Genomic DNA, 22,392 nt, shown 5'->3' with positions numbered 1-22,392 from the left:
CAAATATATGAGATTCATAAAAACAAAAGCACTTATGCCACTCTACACCCACTGAAATGGAAACATTTATGACTGCTGATGGAAAAAGTTTTATCTTGACTACATAAGCAGCAACAAAAGTATCAGGAGAAAAATACTGCACGGAATTTGCATTTACACACAAAGTTACAAAAAAAAAAAAAATCTGTCTCAAAGTCCAGAAATTTTAATTCATTTATCATTGTGCCTAAAATGTGAAAACAAAGATGTTTCCAGTTGTCAGATCATGAATAAAGCAAGAAAAAGCACGAAAAGCAATGGTAGGATCCTTTATTCACCAGGCACTTAGCTGTCAAATCAACATCCAGTTTGTTTACAGAATTTTAGGTCTCATTAAGACCTTAATGGAAACAACATGATTTCTTCCCCCACCCAAAGTGTGTTTTTTATCCTAATTTCTCTGTAGACGAGTAAGGACCATATTTCTGAGCTAGCACTGGCATTAAACAAACCACAAAAAGAGTCTTGTGAAAGACAGGCAACAATTTTGGAGGCTATTTCATATATCCCCCTCTTTAATCTCAGCCTTTTAATCTTTCTTCAATCTAAAACCATTGCTGGTTGACAACGTCTCCTGCTTCGTGCAGGGGTGACCCACACAGCCTTTGCTCAGAAATCCACTGCCAAAACTCTTCTTCCAGAGCCTCTGCACTTCTTAGATGACCACCAGGCAAAATTCTTTGGTGCACCATAAACTGCATTTAGAAATGGTTCCTAGGGAGGTACTTCAGGAGTTGGAAATTCTCCACAAATATTTCTCCTCCCAAATCCCTCCTCAGTTTTTCTCTGGGAATTCTGTGTCCCACAAAGCTCTTAACAAGTTCTTTTCCTGAAGAGAATGTTCTGATAGAGACATTGAGGGTGATACACATGGTGCCAACTTCTAGAGCAAACCCAAGAGCCACGTACAAATATTCTAACAGATACTGGTGGGCATAGTTAATAGATACCCTTAGCTAAATTACAAACAAAGAGAAAATCCCAAAGCCACAGAAAAATCCCAAAAACCCAAGCCCCAGAAACTTCTTGATGGAAGTTTTAAAATTTTCTAAGATTCCTGTTTCTTCCATTCTTATTATCCAAAACTTCCAGCATCTAAGCCCAATCCTGTTATCAAGTGGTGACTGAGGTGATGCAGCACTGCCCAAATACTGAACCAAACTCCAACATCAAAAATCTTGTTAAAACTTGCTTTTTCTCTTGTCTGCATTTTTTCACATTAAAATGAAAGCCCCTTTTATTTCAAATATCCCAGTTTTAACAGATCTGTTTCCCATGTTGGAACGAGATGATCTGGAAGATCCCTTTCACCTCAGACAGTTCCATGACTTTTTTTCTCCAGAGTAATCAGCTTTCTTTTTTTTTTTTTTTTTTCCAGTACCCATTTTACTGCTTCACCTCTCACTGCAGTACTTTACTGCCTACTCACTGCTAATCTGGCTTATTTTTCAGAGGTCATCATCGATGTTTTCTGTCTGTAAGCAACTTAGTGCTACAATAATAAAGGAAGCAATATAGAAAAAAAAGAGAGAGGCTTGTTTGGAAAGACATTGCAATCATTTCTGCCCACTTAGAAATAATTTATTTTTTCAACTTCCCTGCTACTTAAAAATTAAATGCACTCTCAAAGGTAAAAAGAAGGGGAAAAAAAAGTGAATTCAATTCTTTGCAATGCTTGATGGTGAACACGCATCCATAGTTTAAAAGTGAAATTATGTGCATGGAAGCCTATGGATCAGCCATGCAGGTAAACAAATGAAAACAAAAAATTAATCCAAAATTAAAAAGTCTAAGCACAGAGTTATTTTCAGCAAGGACAGCAAATGGAGTATAGGCATGCTGGGTTTGAACTGGGAACTCACCAAGGAGCTTTTATGGAAAAACATCCTGCTCCAAACAGGTAAGGTCTTCACGGAAAGGGGAAAAATGCACAGAAATTAGATGAGAACTCAATTCCCAACAAGTACACTGTACATCATGCCATTAAGATTTATGCAGAAAGTGAACAGAATCGTTGTTAGAGCCCTTGCTGATGGCCTGGAGGAGCTGCCAGGGGAGCAGCAGTGCCCAGGGCACGGCCCCAGAGGTGGCAGCTGCCGGGAGGGCTCCGCATGCCGCGACACGCAGGGACATCGGTGCAAGCTGGGCTCAGAGTTAGAGCTGGGCTTAGGCTCAGCTCAGGGCCCCCCTCCAATCTGCTGCCAAAGCTGCGGCTGCAGCAGATGCTGAAGTCAGAACTGACAGGAAAAGGGAATTAGCATCCAAATCAGTCGTTGGTGGGGGTTTTCCATGGAACACTGAGGGGCTGAGTGGGGCACTTTTACAGAGTTACTGAGAGGAGGGCAAACAAAACCAACAGGTGCAATCAGAACTTTTAAGAACAATTATTCAGCCTTTTTCTAGGACAGAAACACCCCATAAAATTCAACTGTTTGACCCAGAAATCTTCTCCTCCCCCTTAAAAGCTTGCACAGATGCAGGAAAGAGAGGCCTAACTTAGTTCAAATGCATTTGATGCTCAGTCACCAGATCTAGAGCTGAGTGCTTTTGGCCACCCAACAATTTACACCATGATTTGATTTCATGTTTTCTTCAAGTATTTTGCACAGTGGAGAGTTTTTAACCTGATATTAATCTGAGGGAATTTTCAATGGATATCTCTCTTTAAAAAGCCATTGCCATAGTGACATTTGCATAAAATCTGAAAAGGAGCAAAAGGAGGGAAATGTAGAGCTACTCAAAAGCTCAAGGCTTCTTTTGAGTCTCATTTGGGATGTAATCATCCACAAAATCACTAAATAATTGATTTTGTAAATGCCAATGGTTCTGTTTTCTTTTCATGCTCTGACTCAGCAGTAAGTTCTGGGTAGTTGAAACAGGTGAAATATTTCCAGGCAATGAATTACCAGAAAAGGTCCAGCACTGAAGGATGTATAAAGCACTCAGCCATAGACCAACACAATTAAAAGGATACCAGCCTGATAAAAAAGAATTCAGTGAACTAAATCTGACACGAACACAACACCAATGAATGAAGGCATCCTCTCAAAAAACATTCAGGTGAAGGTACAAACCTAAGACAAATATTCTTCAACATGCAAAGATGCAAACATCCAATAAAGAACAGAATATTACAGAAAAAAATTCCTATTTTTAATTAGTACTATAGGCCAAAAAATCTATTTTTTGAGCTTCATGTAAGGGATTGGCCTTTAACTTTCTGTATTTAATAAACTGGTTAACATTTTTGGGGACAGAGCTCATTTGACAGAACCAACCACCCTTCTAGACCTAATATATCATCTTTGAACAGTGGTAAAACCCAATTAAATTGTCTGAACTGAATGATCTCCTATAAAGTCAGCACATCCAGTCCCTGAGTCAAAGGCCAGTCTAGAAGATGAGTCCAGCACTATTGCACTGCTTAAATATTTAATTGAAAGCTAAATCTCCTGCATAAACCAAAGCCAACATAAGTTAAAACCTGGAATGTATCGAGTGTAAATTTGAAGAGTCATTGGAGAGTGGTCAGATCTGCCTGGGAGTTTAGAACTCAATTTCTAAATGATGATCATGGATGTTTTGGACACTATTTCTTTTTCTTCTTCTCTGTCTCAGTTGCTCTGTCTTCAAACCTCAGGCAAATAACACCTAGCTGAGCCCATTAAACATTTCAGAAGACAACACTGGCTTTTTCTTCTCCAACTACTCCTATATTGATCTGATTGTACTTTCAAATTAACAAATTCTCTTTATTTTAATTACAAACTGGCCTAGGTGGGCTTCAACTGAAGGTTTTGTTTGGTTAGTTTTGGATAGAAAATGGATGGAAATGGACAGAAAATTTTGTATCATGAAGAAAACATAATTACACTTGCAAAGACTACAGCAGAGTCTTATTAAAATGCTTTATGTGTGAGAAAACCAACTTAGTGCCTCCTTTCTGCTCCAAAGACCTGATTTCTTTAAAGACAACCATTTTTTCCCTACGATATTTATATAAGCAATTGTTTTCCCCTATCTCCTTCACATAATATAGATGGAATGCTAATTGAGAGCGAGAGAGAATTCACAAATTACAGGATAACCCAACCTTGAAGAGACAGCACCAGATGGCTGCGCTCGGTGACAGCAAGAGAGCAGTGCCAGGGCAAAAACTCACCCAGGTTCCCCTTTCCCAGAGCTAGGGAGAAATTCCAAAGGAAATCATGCAATGAAGATGATTTACCATTCAAAGTTCTGAGAGAATTTTCACTGTTTCTTACCTGATTCTGAGTTTCAGCAAATTGAAAACTGAAATACTTTGATTTTGTGTGGTTATGTTTAGTAAACCTATTCAAGCTTTTAATAAGCTGTGCAATACCCATTTATTCTAGCCTTCATCATGCCAAATCAAGAATCCTTTCATAATCAGTGACATCTGACCAAACTTCAGTGCAAATAATTGAATTTTGTATCAATTACAAATCATTACAGCAGTTGCTTTGTTACTAAAATACATTATAAAAACTAAAAATGATACAAAATATGTCTGAGAAACGTGCCAGAAAAAGAATGTCTGGCTTCAAACAATTGTGCTGAACTCTTTAGCTTCACTATTTTCTTCTCTACATTTTCAGTTCTTTTTCCTAATGAATTGTACCTTCATGTGGTGATTTTGCACCACCCATTTTTGTTTGCTGCAATTGCTGACTGTGGGATAAATGAAGCTCCCTGAGACAAAATAAGCCCAAGATACATCAGTGACTTTCTGTGCATAGAAAATTAAAATGATAAAATTGCATCAGACACTTTACCTACTTCCCCCTTCCTGACTGAGGGTGGAATGAGGGACGGGGTGAAGAAGGGATAGAGTTTCATGTTTGAAAATACGCTATCTAAATTTCTTGGCTGGAAAAAAAGCAATGTTTACCCTTTTGCTGCAAGGCACACTGGATTTCTGTGTTTTGACCAGGCTCAGCTAATGCAGGTTCCATCCTGCTGCTCACTCCAGCAAGGATGATCTGGGGAGTGGAGTATGATACAAATATAATGACCCTGTCCCTTGAGGAAGTTAAAAACAAATGCTGCTGTCACAGGAGCCAACTTTGACAACAGTTTTTCTTTTGGGGAAATTATTTTATCTTTTCTTTCCCTCCTTCCCATTACAGCTCATCCATGTCCCCACTGGAAACTAACTGCAACTCATCCCATAAACCCAGGGAACTCTTATGGAGTTACTGTGGGGCACAAAGCTGAATTCTAGAACATTCTGATTCACTGCCTTTTATAGACAAAGAGATGGATCACACAGCTCTCCTCCTTTCCAGTCTGTAAGCTCTTTGTAAATGAGCAATGAATTAATCCGTTCACCAGCCTTGACAGGGAATTCAGCATTACTATCAAAATTTTCAGAGGGAAACTGAGGCACGGACATAGAAAGACTTATTAAATCCAGCTCTTGTGCTGTCCTGCATCCCCCCTAATCTTTAAAACATCAGAAGCTTCCTTACTCATTAGTGTTAGAGCCCCTCTGGGAAAGCCTGAATGTGCTGACAGCACAAACTACAGGAAAGCCAGTCAATGGGATGACAAAATGTAGGGACAAAAATTAAGTGCTTGATGAAGGTGCAGAAATTACAGTGGGAGACTCGAAAAAGCAAAGGAAGAAGCAGAGGGCAGGGATGAAGGGAAGGACAGGGATGGAAGGCAGAGGGGATGCTCCAACATACTCCATGCTGACAATGGAACTTGCATTCAGAGCAGTGACTGATCAGAACATGTTCCAAAATCTACATGTTTGCAGGGGGGGAAAAAAGCATCTGTGATGAACAGCACAGTCATGACACAATTCCAGACCCCGTCTTTCATTCCCATAGGGCTACAGGGAACACTCTTAAAAAATTTACTGCCATTCCACCTGTCAAGCAACATGACATGCTTTGCAGCTCTGCTCCAGACACATGATATTAACAGCACTGATCAGTCCTTTCAGTACCTGGAAAATATTTTGCTGTCTTGGATACAGGCAGAACAAACCCCAACGTGATTTTTTTGGTTAATAAAATCTACAAGACCTCATGAAGATTTAATATTAAAGAACAAATAAAACGGACAAATCCTGCCCTCTAATTATACGGTATTTGAGCCTTGCTCAAATGTGCTGCAACGGATTAAATCTGTAATTCTTTCAAAGTCACAAGCACGGGGGAGGAATCTTTGAGGGCGGCTGGAGGAGCCGAGCGATGCCGAGCCCGGCTCCTTTTCTGATCGCTGCACAATGCGCGGTTCCGCAGCTGCTCCCAAGGAAGAGCCTTGTTTCCTCGGAGCAGCGCTTAGAGGTGCTGACCATGGAGGTGTAAATACATCTGTCTTTTGCCATTTGCAGTAATACATGCCTCCTACACTTCTCCCAGCGAGGCAGATGGTCCCTGTCCTGTCGAAATCTTACACTGCACAGACTTCCAGTGCTATGTGTTTGCAGAAATATGAGGGCAGATGTTAAATATGTTAAACACACGCTTTGCCCCCTGGAGGTTTAAGTTAAGGCTGCTGTCTCAATTTGGTCATTTTAGGCATGCCAGGCTTCTTGGATCCTAGGCATTCCTCTTAAATCCCTGCTTTATAAATAACAGCTTTTCATGTTAATTTTGTGTACTTTCATCAAATATTTTGGATGCAGAACAAATGAAGGAAGCTCTCGGCTTACCGTTACAAGGCTACGTGGGCTGTGCTGAAAATTATGATCCTCATTCATGAAAACTCTATTTACACAGCAGGGTATTTCCCATGACTGTTGTTTTCCCCCCTTACATAAGCCTCATTGAGCATTTTAAATTTAATTAGTTTTAAAAATGACATAAAATGGAACAGAGACAGTTTGTGAATAGCATAATTTACCATAAAACTACAAATATGAACACTCCAAATATGTTTTAGATGTTTAAGAATAAAACATTAAATAAAATATGCAGACTTTGTACAATTGCAATAATTTTAGAAAGGTTTCTTGGCATTAAGGAAACCTTTGTGAAGAATTTCACATTAAATACAACTGTAAACCAAGAGTTTTTTTCCAAATCCTTCTTCTCACTGTTCCTATTACCTACCTCCCCTGGCAGGCCCTCAGGTGAATTTTTAATTTCTTTCTCTGCTGTGTCCCACCTGGTTCTAAGTGTCTATTCCACTTTTGGGAGCCCACATTTATATTTCTGTCCTTCAGTGGCCGTATTCTTCAAGCCAGGTTTTTGGTATTTCCCCTCTTTGAGGAACTGTGACTCCTGCCCTGTGACAACCTCCCTCTGATCCTACCTCCCTTCCCATCCTCATCCAGGATCACACCTGGATATGCTTCCAAAATTCACCTGAGCAGCAGCAAAATTTTTTTCACTCAGCTTAAACTGAGCAGAAAACTAAAAAAGCAAAAAATAAGCAACTGAAATGTGTCTGTGGAGGAAGCTAAACCTCAACATGACCCTCAAACTGTTTCTTCACTGTTTCTTAAGTTCCATTTCCAATTATCTGTGAAGTTCAGGAATTTCTCTGTGCGCTTGGGGCAGCTGCGTGTCTGTGGCTCACGTTTGGCTCAACGAGCCCCGTGAAATTCCCGTTTCACGGCAAGGCCAGGAGTGGATTGTTGGACAGACACGAAGGGATGCACACGTGCACAGCCCAGCTCCTGCCTGCCAGCACTCACACCCAGTGCACCCAGCTAGAGGGGATTTTACAGCATGTCCTGAACTCCAGCACAAACATGGGAATTACACAGGGAGAGAGGGAATATCCGTGAGCTCTCGCCTGAAAAATAATTCCCGGTTCATGAAACACAAGGGAAAATTCACTTCATGAGCAGGGTTTGAGCAAGAAAGCACTGAAGCAAGGGAGGCAGTGCCTGTGTTTGCCAAAATGCAGGAAAAGGTTAGGAAGCTGTAGGACTCACAGTTGTTTTGTCCAACCACATGCCATGCTCGGATCTACTTTCCTTAAAAATATAAAAGCCCTCTGAAAACTAATGGATCAGGTTTTTAACTGGAAAATATTCAGGAATTCAAACAACCAGAAAATGAGAGAGGAAAAATATAATCATCACACTGTAGCTTTAATTACAATAAAAGAATATTTAAAGTTTAGCAAAAGAAAAATGTCCACTGTTAGACAGTATTAATTAATTTTAAATTGCTATGGTTTACGAAGCTCATAAAATCTTAAAATATATATAGAGAAGCTTTTCCCAAAAAATACTTTGAAGTACTTTATCATGGCACATGAGAAGTAGTGTAGCTGACTCTGGAGTGGAAATCCACCCAGTCCAGAACAGTGCAACAGAGGAAAAATAAGGTCAAGAAAACAGTGGGATTAAGTTTTGCCTTTCTGCTGAACCTGGCTTACTGTCTTTCTAGCTCTGATGGTGAAAAATCGTTTCTGCTTGAAAATGTTGGAAATCAAAATAAACAAACTTGGGGAAAAAAGTAAAGCCATATTTTATTCTGATTGAATACAGCTCTGCTTATGTTTCATTCCAATTCCTGGTGTGAAAATGTCTCCTGACCCACCCAAATGAATATTCCTGAATTTACAGAGGTTTGTTTTCAGGTTGTATTTATTTATCTGACGTTTTCAGTCTCCTCTTCCTCCCAGCCCTCTTCTGCTGCTATTAAATTACATACACTGAAATTAAAATATAGAATAAAACTAATTCTCACCAATAACACAAATGATTTCCACATGAATCACAAAGGCTGAGGAAGGTTTGTGCCACTTACCCTGTGCGTTTGGTGATGGTCCCTAAGGTCATTGGCTGCTTGATTTGAGCAAGAGGCAACACCACAGTCAGACTTGGGAGAGGCAGGAGTCGAGGATTCCCAGGATTGTTGTTTGTGAAGTTATTGTAAGTGTCTTGGCTGTTCAATTTACCTTGATGGGATAGAGATGCAATAAAACACATTACTGGAAATTTTTCTTCATTTATCATTTCTACATCTGCCTGAAATAAGATAAAAAAGACCAAAAAAACCCCCAAAAAACCCATAAACAAGCTGCTGTCGTAATAAAAGAAAAAAATCTAAAAAAATAATCTTCATTTCAGATAAAGAAAAAATTAAAATGGAAGAAGCAATTACTAATTTTACATATGGGGATAAGGAAGGATTCTTTTCCATGCAAGGGAAATTATTCCTGCTGCTGCTGCTGCTTGTCTGGCAGTTTTGTTCACCGAAAAGTTTTCGAGTTCGATTTGAAGGACAAGCTCTGGATTCCAATTCTCTGTTTAAAAAAAAGGAGTAGCTGCAAGGGAATTATTTTCCTAAAGTACCACATACAGTGTTGGTAATTGGAAGTCCTGAAAAGGTCGCTTTTGTTGTCTCGACGGATAAAGACATACAGAATAATCATCTGCAGAACTAAGGCTGGAGGGAAATATCAAGTAACTATGTCAAATAAAGCCACGCCAAACTAGATGTAAAAATCAAAAAAAAGTATCAAAAAAGTAACAAATTTCATATTCATTCAAAAAGACGAAAATGAAACACAGGTACTGAAAAAAAGGAAAGGGAAAACATAACAAAAAAAGCCCTCAACAACCCTAAATTTAGCTGATTTCAAAGAGGTCTGTGCTGGATGGACGCCCAGTTTGGATACGCTTTCTTACTCGCTGTATCACTCTGTAGTCACAACCTTTCATTCTTCAGTTGGAAAAGGAAACTAGCTCCAAATTTCATGGACAGTAAAGAAAGAAATGTGAAGAAACCAAAGAAAGAAGTTAAACAAAAAAAGGGGCCAGTCTGTTTATAGCAGAATCAAAAGTACTTTAAATAGACAAGCAACCATGAATTAAAAGGTTTAGATCATTAACTTGTTTTTCTGTGTTCCTATAATGCTGTGAAACGCTGGCTTTGTTCTTAATCAAAAGGGAACCATATTGGGAATTAGGTTCCTAAACAACCGATGCATTCTACACAGATATTATACAAATCCCAGGCCAAATCCATACAATCTGCCTCAAGAGCAGCCACCTTTTTTCAAGGAAGAAAAACAGCACAGCAAAGGGTTTCTCACAGGAAGCTGCCTGAAAAGCTTTAATGGTACTTCAGATGGATTGAAAATAGGAAAAGGAAGGCGGAAAAATCTTAATGAATGTCTCATCATCCTAAAGACACTCAATGCTTCCTTCACCCTTCTTTTAATACTATATAACTGTAAGCTTGGGGGTTTTATTTGGGTTTTTTTTCTGCAAAGCCCCCAGACCTCTGCATCTCAGAGAAGCACAATAACAGAAATGATGAAATTACAAAGTGTATTTTGTGATAAGTATCTGGCCTGAGCATCCATCAATACGTTTTAAGAGAAATAGAAAGGCTTTAATGAAGAACAAGCCTATTGAAGTTCCCAGGGAGCAGATTTCATTAATAGCAATTTTCCTGCACCAACTTGGAATACAAAGAAAAAGGAAAAGGAAAAAAAAAACCCAGCTCAGTTTTAAATAAGACTGAGATGCAATTTTTTAAAAATTAGTTTAATAATACATTTTTGTTTTTTTTCAGAAAGGCATATGAATAGTTTTGTGCATTATTGTCTAATTAGTCAGTGTTCCTGCAGCCAAGGCCTCTCTGGAAGTGTCTCCCTCTCCCATATTCCCCAGGATCCACATGGGCACAGCAAACACTGACAGTATCCACTGAGGGGGCTCCAAATGTCTGTAATTTGTTTTCTATTACTTGTTCAGAATCTAACGATTAACTCTGAACTACTGAGCCACAGGCTGGGTTGGAACAGCCCCCTCTCCCCTCTCAAGGCACATTTCATGTCTCAGTGCCCTCTGCCCCCAGCTTCATGTGGTTTTCCATATGCAAAGCCTTCAGCTGATTCCATGGATTATTGCATGCAGAGAAATGAGGAATTTACAGACATCATTCCTACACAAGGATGAGCTGCTTTGCTTCCATACAAGTTGAGGACTCCCAGAGCAGTTAAGGATACTTAGAAAACTGCAGGATTATCTCATCCCTTCAGAGGTTTTTATTAATTGTAGGAACAACATCTTACAAATTCTTGAGTCTTGAGTCTATAGACTCATATATAAGGAAACAATAAACCCCCCAAAAAAGAACTAAATAAAAAAAAAGAATGAAAATGTGTAAATGTGTATTCTGAAAGGGACTAAAATATAAGATGATTCTTCTTTGAGAAAGAAACCAAAAACATCAGGAGGTCAAGCATTTAATTTGTAACTATGTATTTGGAAGTATAGCTAAATCTGATGTATGCAAACCTCAATAAAAATTAACTAAACCAGACCTCAGAACACACAGCACTTCACAGCACAAACATGATAAAAAAATTCTGCTGTGACAAATGGAAAAGCTGTAAATACCAAACATATGTCACAATAACCATTGCCTGCCAACCTGCATTTTCTGCTGCAACAGTCAGTTGCTTCACTGCAAAAAATGTAATTAAAAGTGATACTAGTCAAAAATTAAAAGTTGGAATGCTACAAAGAGGAGAGAAATTATTTTTGACAGGAAAGTTGTTCCGTAAATCTGACTAGAATAGTATTAAGATGGTGGGGATGATTAAGGTTAAAGAAAACCCCCTAATTTTCTGGTGTGCTGCTGTACCCATCCAGGAATCCCAAAAATTACCCTTTCGTTCTTCCAGCCCTTCCAAGTAGGAAACTCCTGCAGCAAACAGGAGTTGTGTGTGCACAGGGCAGTCAGATCGGGCCAAAAGAGCACAAAGAATGCAGTCAAGCATCAACATTATTTCTACAGCTCAAGCCGTTGTTGATTCACTGTCAAAGGACAAGCAACAAATAAGCCAAAGTTTAAGTCTGGTAGAAATATCCAGTGTTTTTCATCCAGCAGAATGCTGAACTCAAGTTACCTCCTGACATGTGGACAGTGCATTTAACTGTAAATGGCTGGAGACTGACACACAGAGATCTCATCCTACAGACTACTCCAGGAATGCTTTCATTGCAATCAATCATCAGCATCACAATTCCAGGGCAAACACGTCCCCTCAAGGATCATTTCCAGTGGAGCATCCTGAGCAAGGAGGCACTTTCCCTTGGTAATCACCCAGAGCCCTCAGGACCATATGCAATGCATGGGGTCAAGTATTTGTCTTTCCATGGGCTGCCATAGAGGAAATTTTCGTATCAGAGCTGTGCATGGGATACATTAAAGCCAGTCTAGGTATATCTCTTATATCTGGTATATCTCTTAAAAAATTTTCGTATCAGAGCTGTGCATGGGATACATTAAAGCCAGTCTAGGCTGGTATATCTCTTACTAATTTTACTAAGGGACTTCCAAAAAGCTGGGGATGCCATGGCTCTGGAGTCTGACAAGTTTATTTGCAAGTGCAGCCTTACCTTGGGCAAACATTGCCTACTGAGACACTGAGAACCCAGTCCATTGGGTTTGGACCTGTTTGCTGAGAGTCTGCGAAACCACCACCATCTCATCCCCCCAAAACCTGAGCCACTCTTTTCCAGACGTTTTATTCCACTGACAATCAAAGGAGAAATGGATTAAGCCGAGGATAAAAGTGAAGAAAGAAAACAACAATGGGCTTTGTTGTCAGAGGGAGGGAGCGGCCGCCGGGCCGAGCTGTATTCCCAAAGCGGCCATCACTGACAGACTCACTTCCACCGAGGAAAAAAGGGAGGCCCGCAAGTGCCGGACAAAAGAAATCCCAGCAGGCAAAGAAAAAACAAATTAAAAGCACCATTATAAAATACAGATGCTATAAGGAAAATAAACTTCACAAGATTTAGTGGGTTTTGACAAAGCTGGACATCTGTGGAAAAGCCATCAGGAGCAGCTCTCCCAGGTATGGCTGGAGAGGCTCGGGATCCCACGGCATCGCTTCCCTCCTCAACCCCTGGGCAGAGACACCCTCAGCTCTCCACAAACCTCAAATGTTGAATCTGTAAGTTGCTCTGTAGGCCTGAATATGAGATTAAAACATCTGATCAAGTCACACGTCTTAAAGTTTTCAATACGTATTTTTGGATATGAAAGGAAAGCTACATCAAGGGGGAAACATTCAAGAGTTGCAAGCTTGTAACACTGTTCAAAAAGCAATCAGTCAACTGAAAGCAATTAATACAGTTACGTGTCCTCTTCTGATCAACTAAGAGCCTTGATGAATTCAGGCCAGATTTCAAACTGGTCAGTGTTTGAGCAGAGCACTTGAGGGCACTGCTGTCAGAGATCATCTCTGAGGAGAGAGGAGGAGAAACACCCTGATTTTTGGCACTACTAATGACACAACTGGACATCAAAATGCAGCTTGGCAGGGACATTCCCCAGCCCCAAGGATTGCATTCAGCAGCAACACAGTGTGGCAAAAAGACTTTATAGGATCCTGAAAGAATGATGTGGAGGAAGCCTCTGTTACTCTGCTCTTCAGTCCACGCACAGCACCACATTAATGCAACCAAATCACTTCTTATCTGATTTCAACTGAGTTTGAATCTATCAGTACCACAAATCCCATTTGTGCATGGAAACGGAACTCCTAAATCACAGCCAAGCTTAAAACCAAAACTACACCTTCACACCTAAGGGATGCAAACACCAACTTATCAACAAACTGAAACTAAACCCTTTTACCCAAATTTCAGCATGTGTAAGACAGGTCTCCAAGTGCTGCAGAATTTTCTTTGGTGTAAAATGTCAGTGAGCAAAGCAAAGAGGGCTTGGCTCAGACAATTTTTTTTCTGGTAGGAAAGTAATGATCAGAAGGATTTTAGCTTCTCTGTACACTTTATTTGAAAAACGAAAGTGGTATCAAGCACCTCTCAGCCTTATAATAAAATGCTTCTATGTTGATTTTTTCCATTTTTCTTCCATTACTCCAATACAAAAAGCTTAGTAATGCAGTGTCATTAAAATTCAAACCCTACTTGATTAGCTTTTATATCTTCCAGTATTTAACAGACTCCATTTCAAAGGGTACCACGAAGTCTACTGACATTAACACTACATATAAACATCTATAATTTGGTAAATAAAAATGCAGTAACTCCAGGCTATGCAATCATGTGGAGGCCAAGTTACAGGAAAATGAACCATGTTTGGCCATTATTTCTGTTTAGTGTAACACTGAGGATTCCTCAGCTACGTTCCCTAATTTTATAATGCAAGGGAAATAAAATCCTCTCTAACTGGTAGGCAAAAAATGGCAGGAAAAACAGAAGTGTCATGGATGTGGTGGTTTATTTTGCTTTGCTTTTTATTCAATACAAAAAGTTTCCCGGATGAGAATGGAAAGCTTCCCAGCTTCAGTTCCAAGACTTTCACCCTCGTTTCTGACCTTTCCTCAGACATGTTCCAGTATAATGTGTAATCTACTACAGTCGGAAGAGGAAACAGCAGCGCCCTGGTGAGAAACGCTGCCTTGTGACCCCAGCAGAGAACCCAGCGGAAGCAATGCTGGCTCACGGAGCCCTTGGAAGAGCCTGACAGACAAACGCAGTAACGGCCCGGGAAACACACCCAGCACCACGAGCCCTAATTACTGCCAAAGCGGGCTTTTGCTTTCATGTTTTGTTTTATTCGGTCCAACATGTGTTATCTTTCTTTGTAGAATGCTAGACATTTTCCTAGAAAAAGTCAGGAAACGAATTATTTTAGTTAACGATCGCCTCTCAATTAAAGTTACATTGCCATTTCCTTGAATTGTGTCCTATCAAATTTAAACTCATTTCACACCCTAACCCTCAATATTTCCAGTACAATTAGACCCATTAAAGGAGGAATATTATGTCTTAGCTCCTGTACACATATCATGTAGCTACTCAGAGCTAAACCTATCACTAACTTGCTTCCATTGGAATGGATGGGAGAAAATAACGCAGCCGGTTGTTTTTGTAACATTTAAATCCGTTTGATATGGAACCTTTGGAAACACAGCTGCACTAAATCTCACGGTCACCCTAAGAAAGAAGAGCTTGCTCTCTGCTTGCATCCAGGCAAGGCATGTGATGGTGACAGCTCCTAAGTCAGAGTGCTCAGCAGAGACGCACAAGCACCAGTCCAAGTGTCTCGGTCACTGCTGGGACAGAGTCCCCTGCCCTCTCACCCGAGCTCCTTGAACTTCAGCAACATCCACTCAAAATCTGAACATGGCCTCATAACAGTCCCTTCCTCCCTCTGGAGTTTTTCTACTATCTTCAGTTTCAGGAACTTTGTCCCTCAGTTATGAAGTGTCCCACTCACTGATACCCAATAATCTCTTCCTTTGCTCAGCAGAGAAAGAACTCCCATGACCCCTTTGCTGCCTGTGCCTCTACCTGGACAAAGACGGATTTCCTTAGAGAACAACCCCTCCACCACCACACACACAAGTCTGGCACAATAATCATCTTTTGGGACTTATTTAACTAAAAATACTGTTTATGAAAGGCTCAAGTCCATGTATGGGCAAAACTCGAAGTAAACCCAACCAAACTGGTTTGCCAGCTGTTGGCTCCAGGCTTTGAGCAGGCAGCGGCAGCAACGCTTCAGCTGGGCTGTTCCAGATGGTGTTACCAGCCAGAACAGCCAATCTGGCCACCCTCTGCTGGGTCCTCTCCAGCAAAGGCCAGGGCCAATTCCATCCTCTCTGAAACAGATCTTGCACCTTCAGCTCTCCACAGACGGGGAGAGTGCAAGGTTAGTTTCTTACAACTACTACAGGTATAGCTGCACAGTATGCTGCAAACAAGGAGCAGTGGCATCCTCCTCAGCATGTGGCTGTAAGCCAGCTCTGGGCCAGAGGCTGTGGCTACCACAGCTCCGCACTGGAGTTTGCAAACTCTTGAGAGGACAGGACTCTGAGCTCAGACTAACACTGCACTAATGAGGTTATCGTGCAGGCAGCCTCCGGGCGCTGGGGAGAGGCTCTGTTGCTCCGATTTCTTGCACATGGGAATTCTGCTAACACTGTCTGCTGGTGAATGATGAAGCGCTTGAGAAAACAAGAATGCACTATTGCTGCCCCTCGTTGTGTCCATCCATCATAATTCAGATCAGCACAGATTTCAATTCAAAGCCTTCTTTCAGAATGACTTCGAGATGCTTCAGCATTGTAAACTTTGGAAAATTTTGGTGTCTCAGACTTCTCTTCTAAATGATACAGAATAAAATTATCTTTATGAACTTAATGTTTTTTGTACTGAGACAGCAGAGTCAGAAAAACTCATCTGCTGCTCACAGAAACTGCAGAATGAACTGGCCTGGGAATTTCTGAAGGACATCTCTGTGTGCAAATGTGTTCGATGAGGAGATAGGGAAAGTTTAATGCCAGCCCCTTACCCAAAGGGTTTTTTGATTTTATTTTGATGATAAACTACATGTTAATACATCTGTGAGTTTTTAATCCTCACTTTTCCATCTCTGCCTTATTTTCCCTCTGGTTGCAACCATAAGAACAAATATTTTAGCATCTGAATTCAATCCCGGTTGAATACACGAGATTTATCCCAAGTTATGTGGAAAAAAAAAAGTGCCTTGAGAACCACTGCATTTGAGAACTTGATAATAATATCCATGGGTAATTATAATAAATGGCTTGTCTGAAACACCCATAGGATAGGAACTGAAGCAATCTGTCCCTCTTGCACCCACCACACACCCTTGGCAGCTCTGCTCTTTTACCCATGACCGTTGAGGATGTTTTCTGGCTCCGTGACAGCATCGTGACTCAGGTCATGAGAAGTGTCAAAGATGCATTTCCTTGAGATGGGAAAAAGCAACTGATTTTAACAGCCCACAAGGGCTAAGCGAAAAAGAATAAGCTCAATCAGCATATTTAAGGGTAAAGATAAACCTTTTAAAAGATAGAAGTATATTTTACTTCTAATCTTAAGGCTTACGTTTCTTTCCATAAAGTGTTTACATTTTTCAGGCTACCAAAGATGCACAGTTGATTAAATGCCTTACTTAAGAATAATAAACTGGAAAAAAAAAAAAAAAAGAGGGCAGCAAGGGCAACACCCATTTACTGCATAATCCATCACCAATCATATAGACAGAGAGTCTGATTCAGGCTGCAGACACAAGGGAGCAGCCCTGGATTCCCAGAATACCCACTGCCAGGGGAAGCAGAAGGTGTTTGGGCTTCAACTCAGCATGTCCATCAGATAAAATGATTGTTCCCACCAGCTCTTGCCCCATTCCTTCCCCTCGTTGGTTATTTACACGGAGCTTCACATGCTTTCACCTTCCCTCATGCCAAACCTCCCTTGTCATGCAACACCCTCCATACTTAAACCTCCTCCTTCAGCTGACACAGTCTCTTGAAAAACTCTAGATTCTACTTTCTCACCTTCTGATCCAACATATTACAGGCTTGTATCAGGTGAGCAAAGCTACTTTCTGTCATTTCACTGATGGCAGCTCCCTTGAACCACTTACATTCCTTGACCTACCAACAAATGTCTGGACTGCAGTGTCTCCTCTGTGCCAGTCCACTCTTCTCCTGACCTAATTCCAGCCTTTCCCCTTTGTGCTTTGGCCATGAACCATGCAGAGAATCTTTCCTGCGTCACTCCTTCAGTGACCAACTCCTTTCAGCTGCGCTGTTACTCCAAATCTCAATCCTAGCGATGGTTTTTATGCTGATCACACCCATTTCAGCTGCACACAAGTGTACCTAACTGTCTGAACTGAGGCACTGAGAAAATGTAAATTTGAGCATGTTCCTTCGCATGGATCATTAATATCATTATTTATCAATTTCCAATTGGCAACCCGATCAAAACACTGCATCAACTTCAGGATGTCATTACTACCTGCAGTGTACAAAAAGGAAATGCACTAGCCTGTCTTTTATGTACCTGGTTAGCTGGGGAGATTTGTGGATGGAAAAACACCGGTTTACTGTAAACTAACAGGGAGTAATCAAAGGAACAATTGAAAAAAAAAAAAATTCAGTAAGTCGTTTTCAGATAAACACTTAAAATTCCAGTTACCACTTTGTGGACTCCCGCAGTACCTGACTCTGACACATCAGCACTTGACCCTCTCAAAATTTCCTTCCATTTCATGTTACCAAGACTGAAATCATCCATCCTGACAGGAAAACTTCAGTGGGACGTTCACATCTGTGGTAATCCCACTCCTCTCTGCCTTCCTCTCTCCCTTCACCTCGTGATCCATCTCTGCCATCACGGTCTCCTGTGTGCTGCCGATTATTTCCCCTCTGTCTGTCTACCCACAACCTCTCCAAAACCGTTTGCTCTGACGGCTGCTACAGCATTTGCTGTGCTAAATCACTCAGTCATACATTTTTACACTCTCTGTTTCCAGAGCTGCAATTCCCTTCTGATGTCCGTCCCCTTCAATTTTCAATCTATCTGGAATATCTGAAACTTCTCTTTCAAATATCAACTCAAACATGCCCCAGTCTTCGATCTACGCTGTTTACAAAAACCTGCTTCAGAAACACTTGATGTACAGACACGAACTTCCCTTGTGACAGAATTTATCAGTCTACTTCCCTACTTATCTGAAGGGAATGGATCTTTTCCTTCCACTTCAGAAACTATCCAAAATACACCACCCACTTCTTTCACTCCACTGATTCTCTATAGATTACAAAAGACAAACAAACAAACAAAACTAACAAACAAACAAACAAAAGGCAAAAAAAAGGGAGGGGTGCTGGGGAGAAAGGCAGCAAAAACACAGCTTCCTTAAACCCAGTAAGCTGCTGGCCGCTTCCCAAACTGGTGATTCCAGCTCTTCCCACCTCTTCTCCCAGCCCTGCACCTGGGACCTTCCATCACCACCACCGGGACTGATTAAGAAAGAAAGAATCATCACAGAATCACAGAATGGTCACTAGCAGAAAATTCCCACCAGGTAAATTAATTTGGGGTTTTTTTTTCTCAACTGCCTTAAAACCGTGAAGAGAAACTTCAAGTGAAGTTGTGAAGAGAATCGCTCAATGCTTCGGCCAGCACAGAGAATATGGACGGTTTATATTTGTACATAAATAAATAAATAAATATTTACGATGCCCATGAAAGCAGCTTAGTGCCTGCATTAGTGAAAAAGAGAGGGGTTTATCCTCATCGCCACCATTTATCCGTGTTACGGCGCTTCCACGCCAGGATCCCCCCTCAGGGCCGGCCCCGCCTGAGGCGCCATGGCCGGGGAGAGGGCGCCCCCTGCAGGCCGCGGCGGGTGAGGCGGGAGCGCTGAGGGAGCCGGCGCGGCCGGGGCGAAATCTGCGCTAAGAAACGGAGCCGCAAAAGGAATCATTTGAAATTATTTGAAATGACGCTTAAAATTTAAAAAGAGACGAGTGTGACGCTGTGGAGAAACGCGACAGTGACACAAATAGGAATGTTAAAAGCGCGATAAAACAATGCGGGCCGATGCTGCAGCTCGCTCTTGCTGTTTCCGCGCAAACTGTTTCTACCGTGAGACGCTACAAAGAGAAAAATTAAACTTAATAGAGAGTTTTTCCGAGAACCGTTGTCAGCTCGTGTTCACAGCGTTTCGTGAAGGAACTGCCCTCCAGTGCTTTAAGTTATTATACAGTTAATTTTCTTTGAAACTATTTTTGTCTGCCTCTCTCTACATAGGTGGTTTCTTAAGTGAGTGTTACTTAAAGGAAACCAATCTGTTTTTCAGGAAGGGCTGATGATGTCAGTCCTTTCAACTCTGCTTTCCCATAAGAATTCTTCTAGTAAAAGGAGTTTCACTCTGGGAAATAGTGAAAAGTAACGTGAAAATATGTAAAGCATCTCAGGCTGCATGTTTATCAAACTTCCAGTTTTACGCTTGGATTTTAATCATGTTGCGATTGTGACAAATGAAGGAAAAGCAAGGGAAAACCATTTGGTTTTTAAACTTAGAAAAGATTTTGCAATGAAAAACGTGCCATACTAAAATATTTATAAAGAGAAAAATACAAGCCTGAATGCACTGTATCAAGAATAACATGATTTTTAAATAATTCTAAATTTATATACTCCCTCTCAGCATCGGTATTAAATCTGAAACAGAACCACGGCGTACTATGAACAGTTTTTTGGCAAATAAATAAATACTTCAATCCCCAATGAAATGCAAGGCAAATTCAGAGAGTATCATATTATTATGGAATATTTTTAGTAGGTGTGGATGTGTAGCTGTAGATCCAATGTTAACTTACTGGATTATTATTTGTTCTGGTGCTGGAAATTCCTGCAGCCAACAACAGAGAAAACCGAGTGAGCAGAGCTACACAGACTTTATTTCACTTACTGCCCATGCAAGAATTAATAACATTCTGTAAATTTTAATTTGCAGGATTAAAATAATTGGAGTTATGTGCAGTTTTCAACCGTCCAAGTAAAGCATTGCATTTTTACAGCTAAATGTTCCTTGCTATTCACATGTGTCCTGAAGAGAACACGGAGAAGTTTGCAACACCAAGGACATTGCTCTGCTTTAACTATTCATCCTTTAATTCTCACAGCGTACCTGTCAGACAGGTAAGGACCATAAACCCAATTTTATACAAGTGAAATGGTCACATAAGGCCATATTTTACCCTAATGTTCACCCCAACAACCAACCGATGTAGTAATACTCTTATAATAGTAAAAGCCCATAAAAGGATCCCGACATAACTCAGATATTCCTGACAACACACTCTGGCAATCCAAGGGAATGACAAAAATACAACCTCGCTGCATTAAGAGACAGAACAGCCCAAACAAAATCTCTGTCGGCTATAAAAGGTGCAAAGGAAATATCTCTTTATCATCCTCTATTTAACAGTTTACTTCATTCTGCTGGAAAGAACAAAGCCAAACAATGATTCATTTGGAAATGAAATCATCCCTACCCCCAGCAAAGGCTGACATTGTGTGGGTAAACAGTCCTAGGGTGCTCCAACACAATGTAAATAGATTGTCTTGCTACTATATACACAGCAAACAGTTTCATTTTGAGACTAGGAGGAAAAAAAACAAGTGAGAAAAATACGACAGAGCCCGAGCTCTGAAAATATTTACAAGAACAAAAGCTAATCACAAGTTTCTATCAATAAGTTACAATTGCTAAGCAAAAGGGAAGATAAGACAGTGCAGTCTTTTGGCCTAAGGAATATCAGCAGAAAGATTAAAAGCAGTTTTTTCATGTAGGGTTTACTGAAAACTGGAAAAGATGTAAGAGGAAAATCGTGATGACGTGACTCCACACAGAAAAATCCTCCAGTTTGCCACAATCTCCTCTGAATCAGTCACTTAATCAACACCTTGTCCCAGAGCAATGGTTCTCTCCAGGACACGGTCTCTAGCTTTATTTCCACCATAATCATCTGCACTTAGAGGGGTGATTAAGGAACATAACAGTTATTCTTCTTGAAGAAAGCTGCAAAATTAAAGTCATTCCACACGCGGGGAACACAGAGATTTTTACTGCTGTCACACAGCGGAGAGCTGACAGACAAAATCAGCTGAAAAGAATTCAAGGGTTGCAGAGCAAGTTAGAAGTAAAGCAAAGAATTAAACCCAGAACTGCTCTTTTCTGTTTCGAGTACTCGTTTACACTTCTGTCACCAGACTGCCTCGACTCCTCCAAACAACAATAATTTAACATTATAATATGGTAAGGAGCTGTTACAATCTGAGTAAACACATCTTAGCTCACAAATTAAAATAATCATCGGTCTCTGACTAATCCTGCTGCCACACACACACACACACACAATCCCTCTGCTGAAAGTTGCTCCGAACTTCAGGAGTCTTTTACAAGTTGATGATAAATGGCTTTTTATAAAAAGCTTAGAATAGGGTTCAATATCCTGCCTGCCTTTAACCAGGGGAACTGAAAGATTACTGAAATGAAAAAGCAGCAATAAAATTACTGAAAATATTACAGTACTTTACCAAATGGAGTCTTTCAAACTCAACTATTTTTTTTCCTAATTTTTTTAAGGCATCTGTGCTAACTCATCTACAAATCCCCACAAATTTCTCATGGAAAACGTTCATATGAAGTTTTGCAAGTTACCAACACACAATCATAGCACGTGTCCAACTTCTGCACTGCGGAAGTGATGAGTACAATCTGTGTGAAGTCCTCCAGAAATCAAAGTCACCTTCCTGCCTTAATTCTCAGCACCCATGTGCAGACTTCCAGTGGAGCTGTTTGTTTAAACAGAGCTAGTTTTCAAGCAGTGATGGCTGCACAGAGATCTTGAAAGAAATCTGATTTATTATCTTTCAAGACAGACATCTGCAAACTGAAGGCCCAGAACTCTTGAGACACTCCCCTAAAAGCTGCTGCCTTTCTCTGTGACTCGTCCATGCACGTCTGTCTCCTACCTCCATCACTGAGCATCCTGAAACTGCTGATTCTTCTTTTTAAAAAGTGTCAAATCTAT

General features: G+C 40.6%; 1 protein-coding gene across 14 annotated transcripts in view; it reads right to left on the bottom strand.

The window, feature by feature from the left end:
- BCAS3 (BCAS3 microtubule associated cell migration factor) overlaps nt 1-22,392 on the bottom strand; it is a 297,954-nt gene that overhangs the window by 195,369 nt on the left and 80,193 nt on the right. For 12 of the 14 annotated variants that reach the window (XR_005956358.1, XM_041482384.1, XM_041482385.1 and 9 more), the window contains exons 16-17: nt 8,781-8,931; nt 1,902-1,946 (exon numbers count right to left, since the gene is read on the bottom strand). Coding sequence is in view for 13 of the 14 variants with exons in the window: in XM_041482384.1 (XP_041338318.1) it covers nt 1,902-1,946; nt 8,781-8,931 (196 nt within the window). In the remaining variant the exon portion in view is untranslated. The remainder of the gene's footprint in view (nt 1-1,901; nt 1,947-8,780; nt 8,932-22,392) is intronic. The other 2 variants (XM_041482387.1, XM_041482389.1) reach the window with 1 other exon arrangement.

The sequence above is a fragment of the Pyrgilauda ruficollis genome, unplaced genomic scaffold (assembly GCF_017590135.1).
Source record: "Pyrgilauda ruficollis isolate IOZ18807 unplaced genomic scaffold, ASM1759013v1 scaffold59, whole genome shotgun sequence".
NCBI lineage: Eukaryota > Metazoa > Chordata > Aves > Passeriformes > Passeridae > Pyrgilauda > Pyrgilauda ruficollis.
This window is presented reverse-complemented; position numbering and strand designations above follow the sequence as displayed.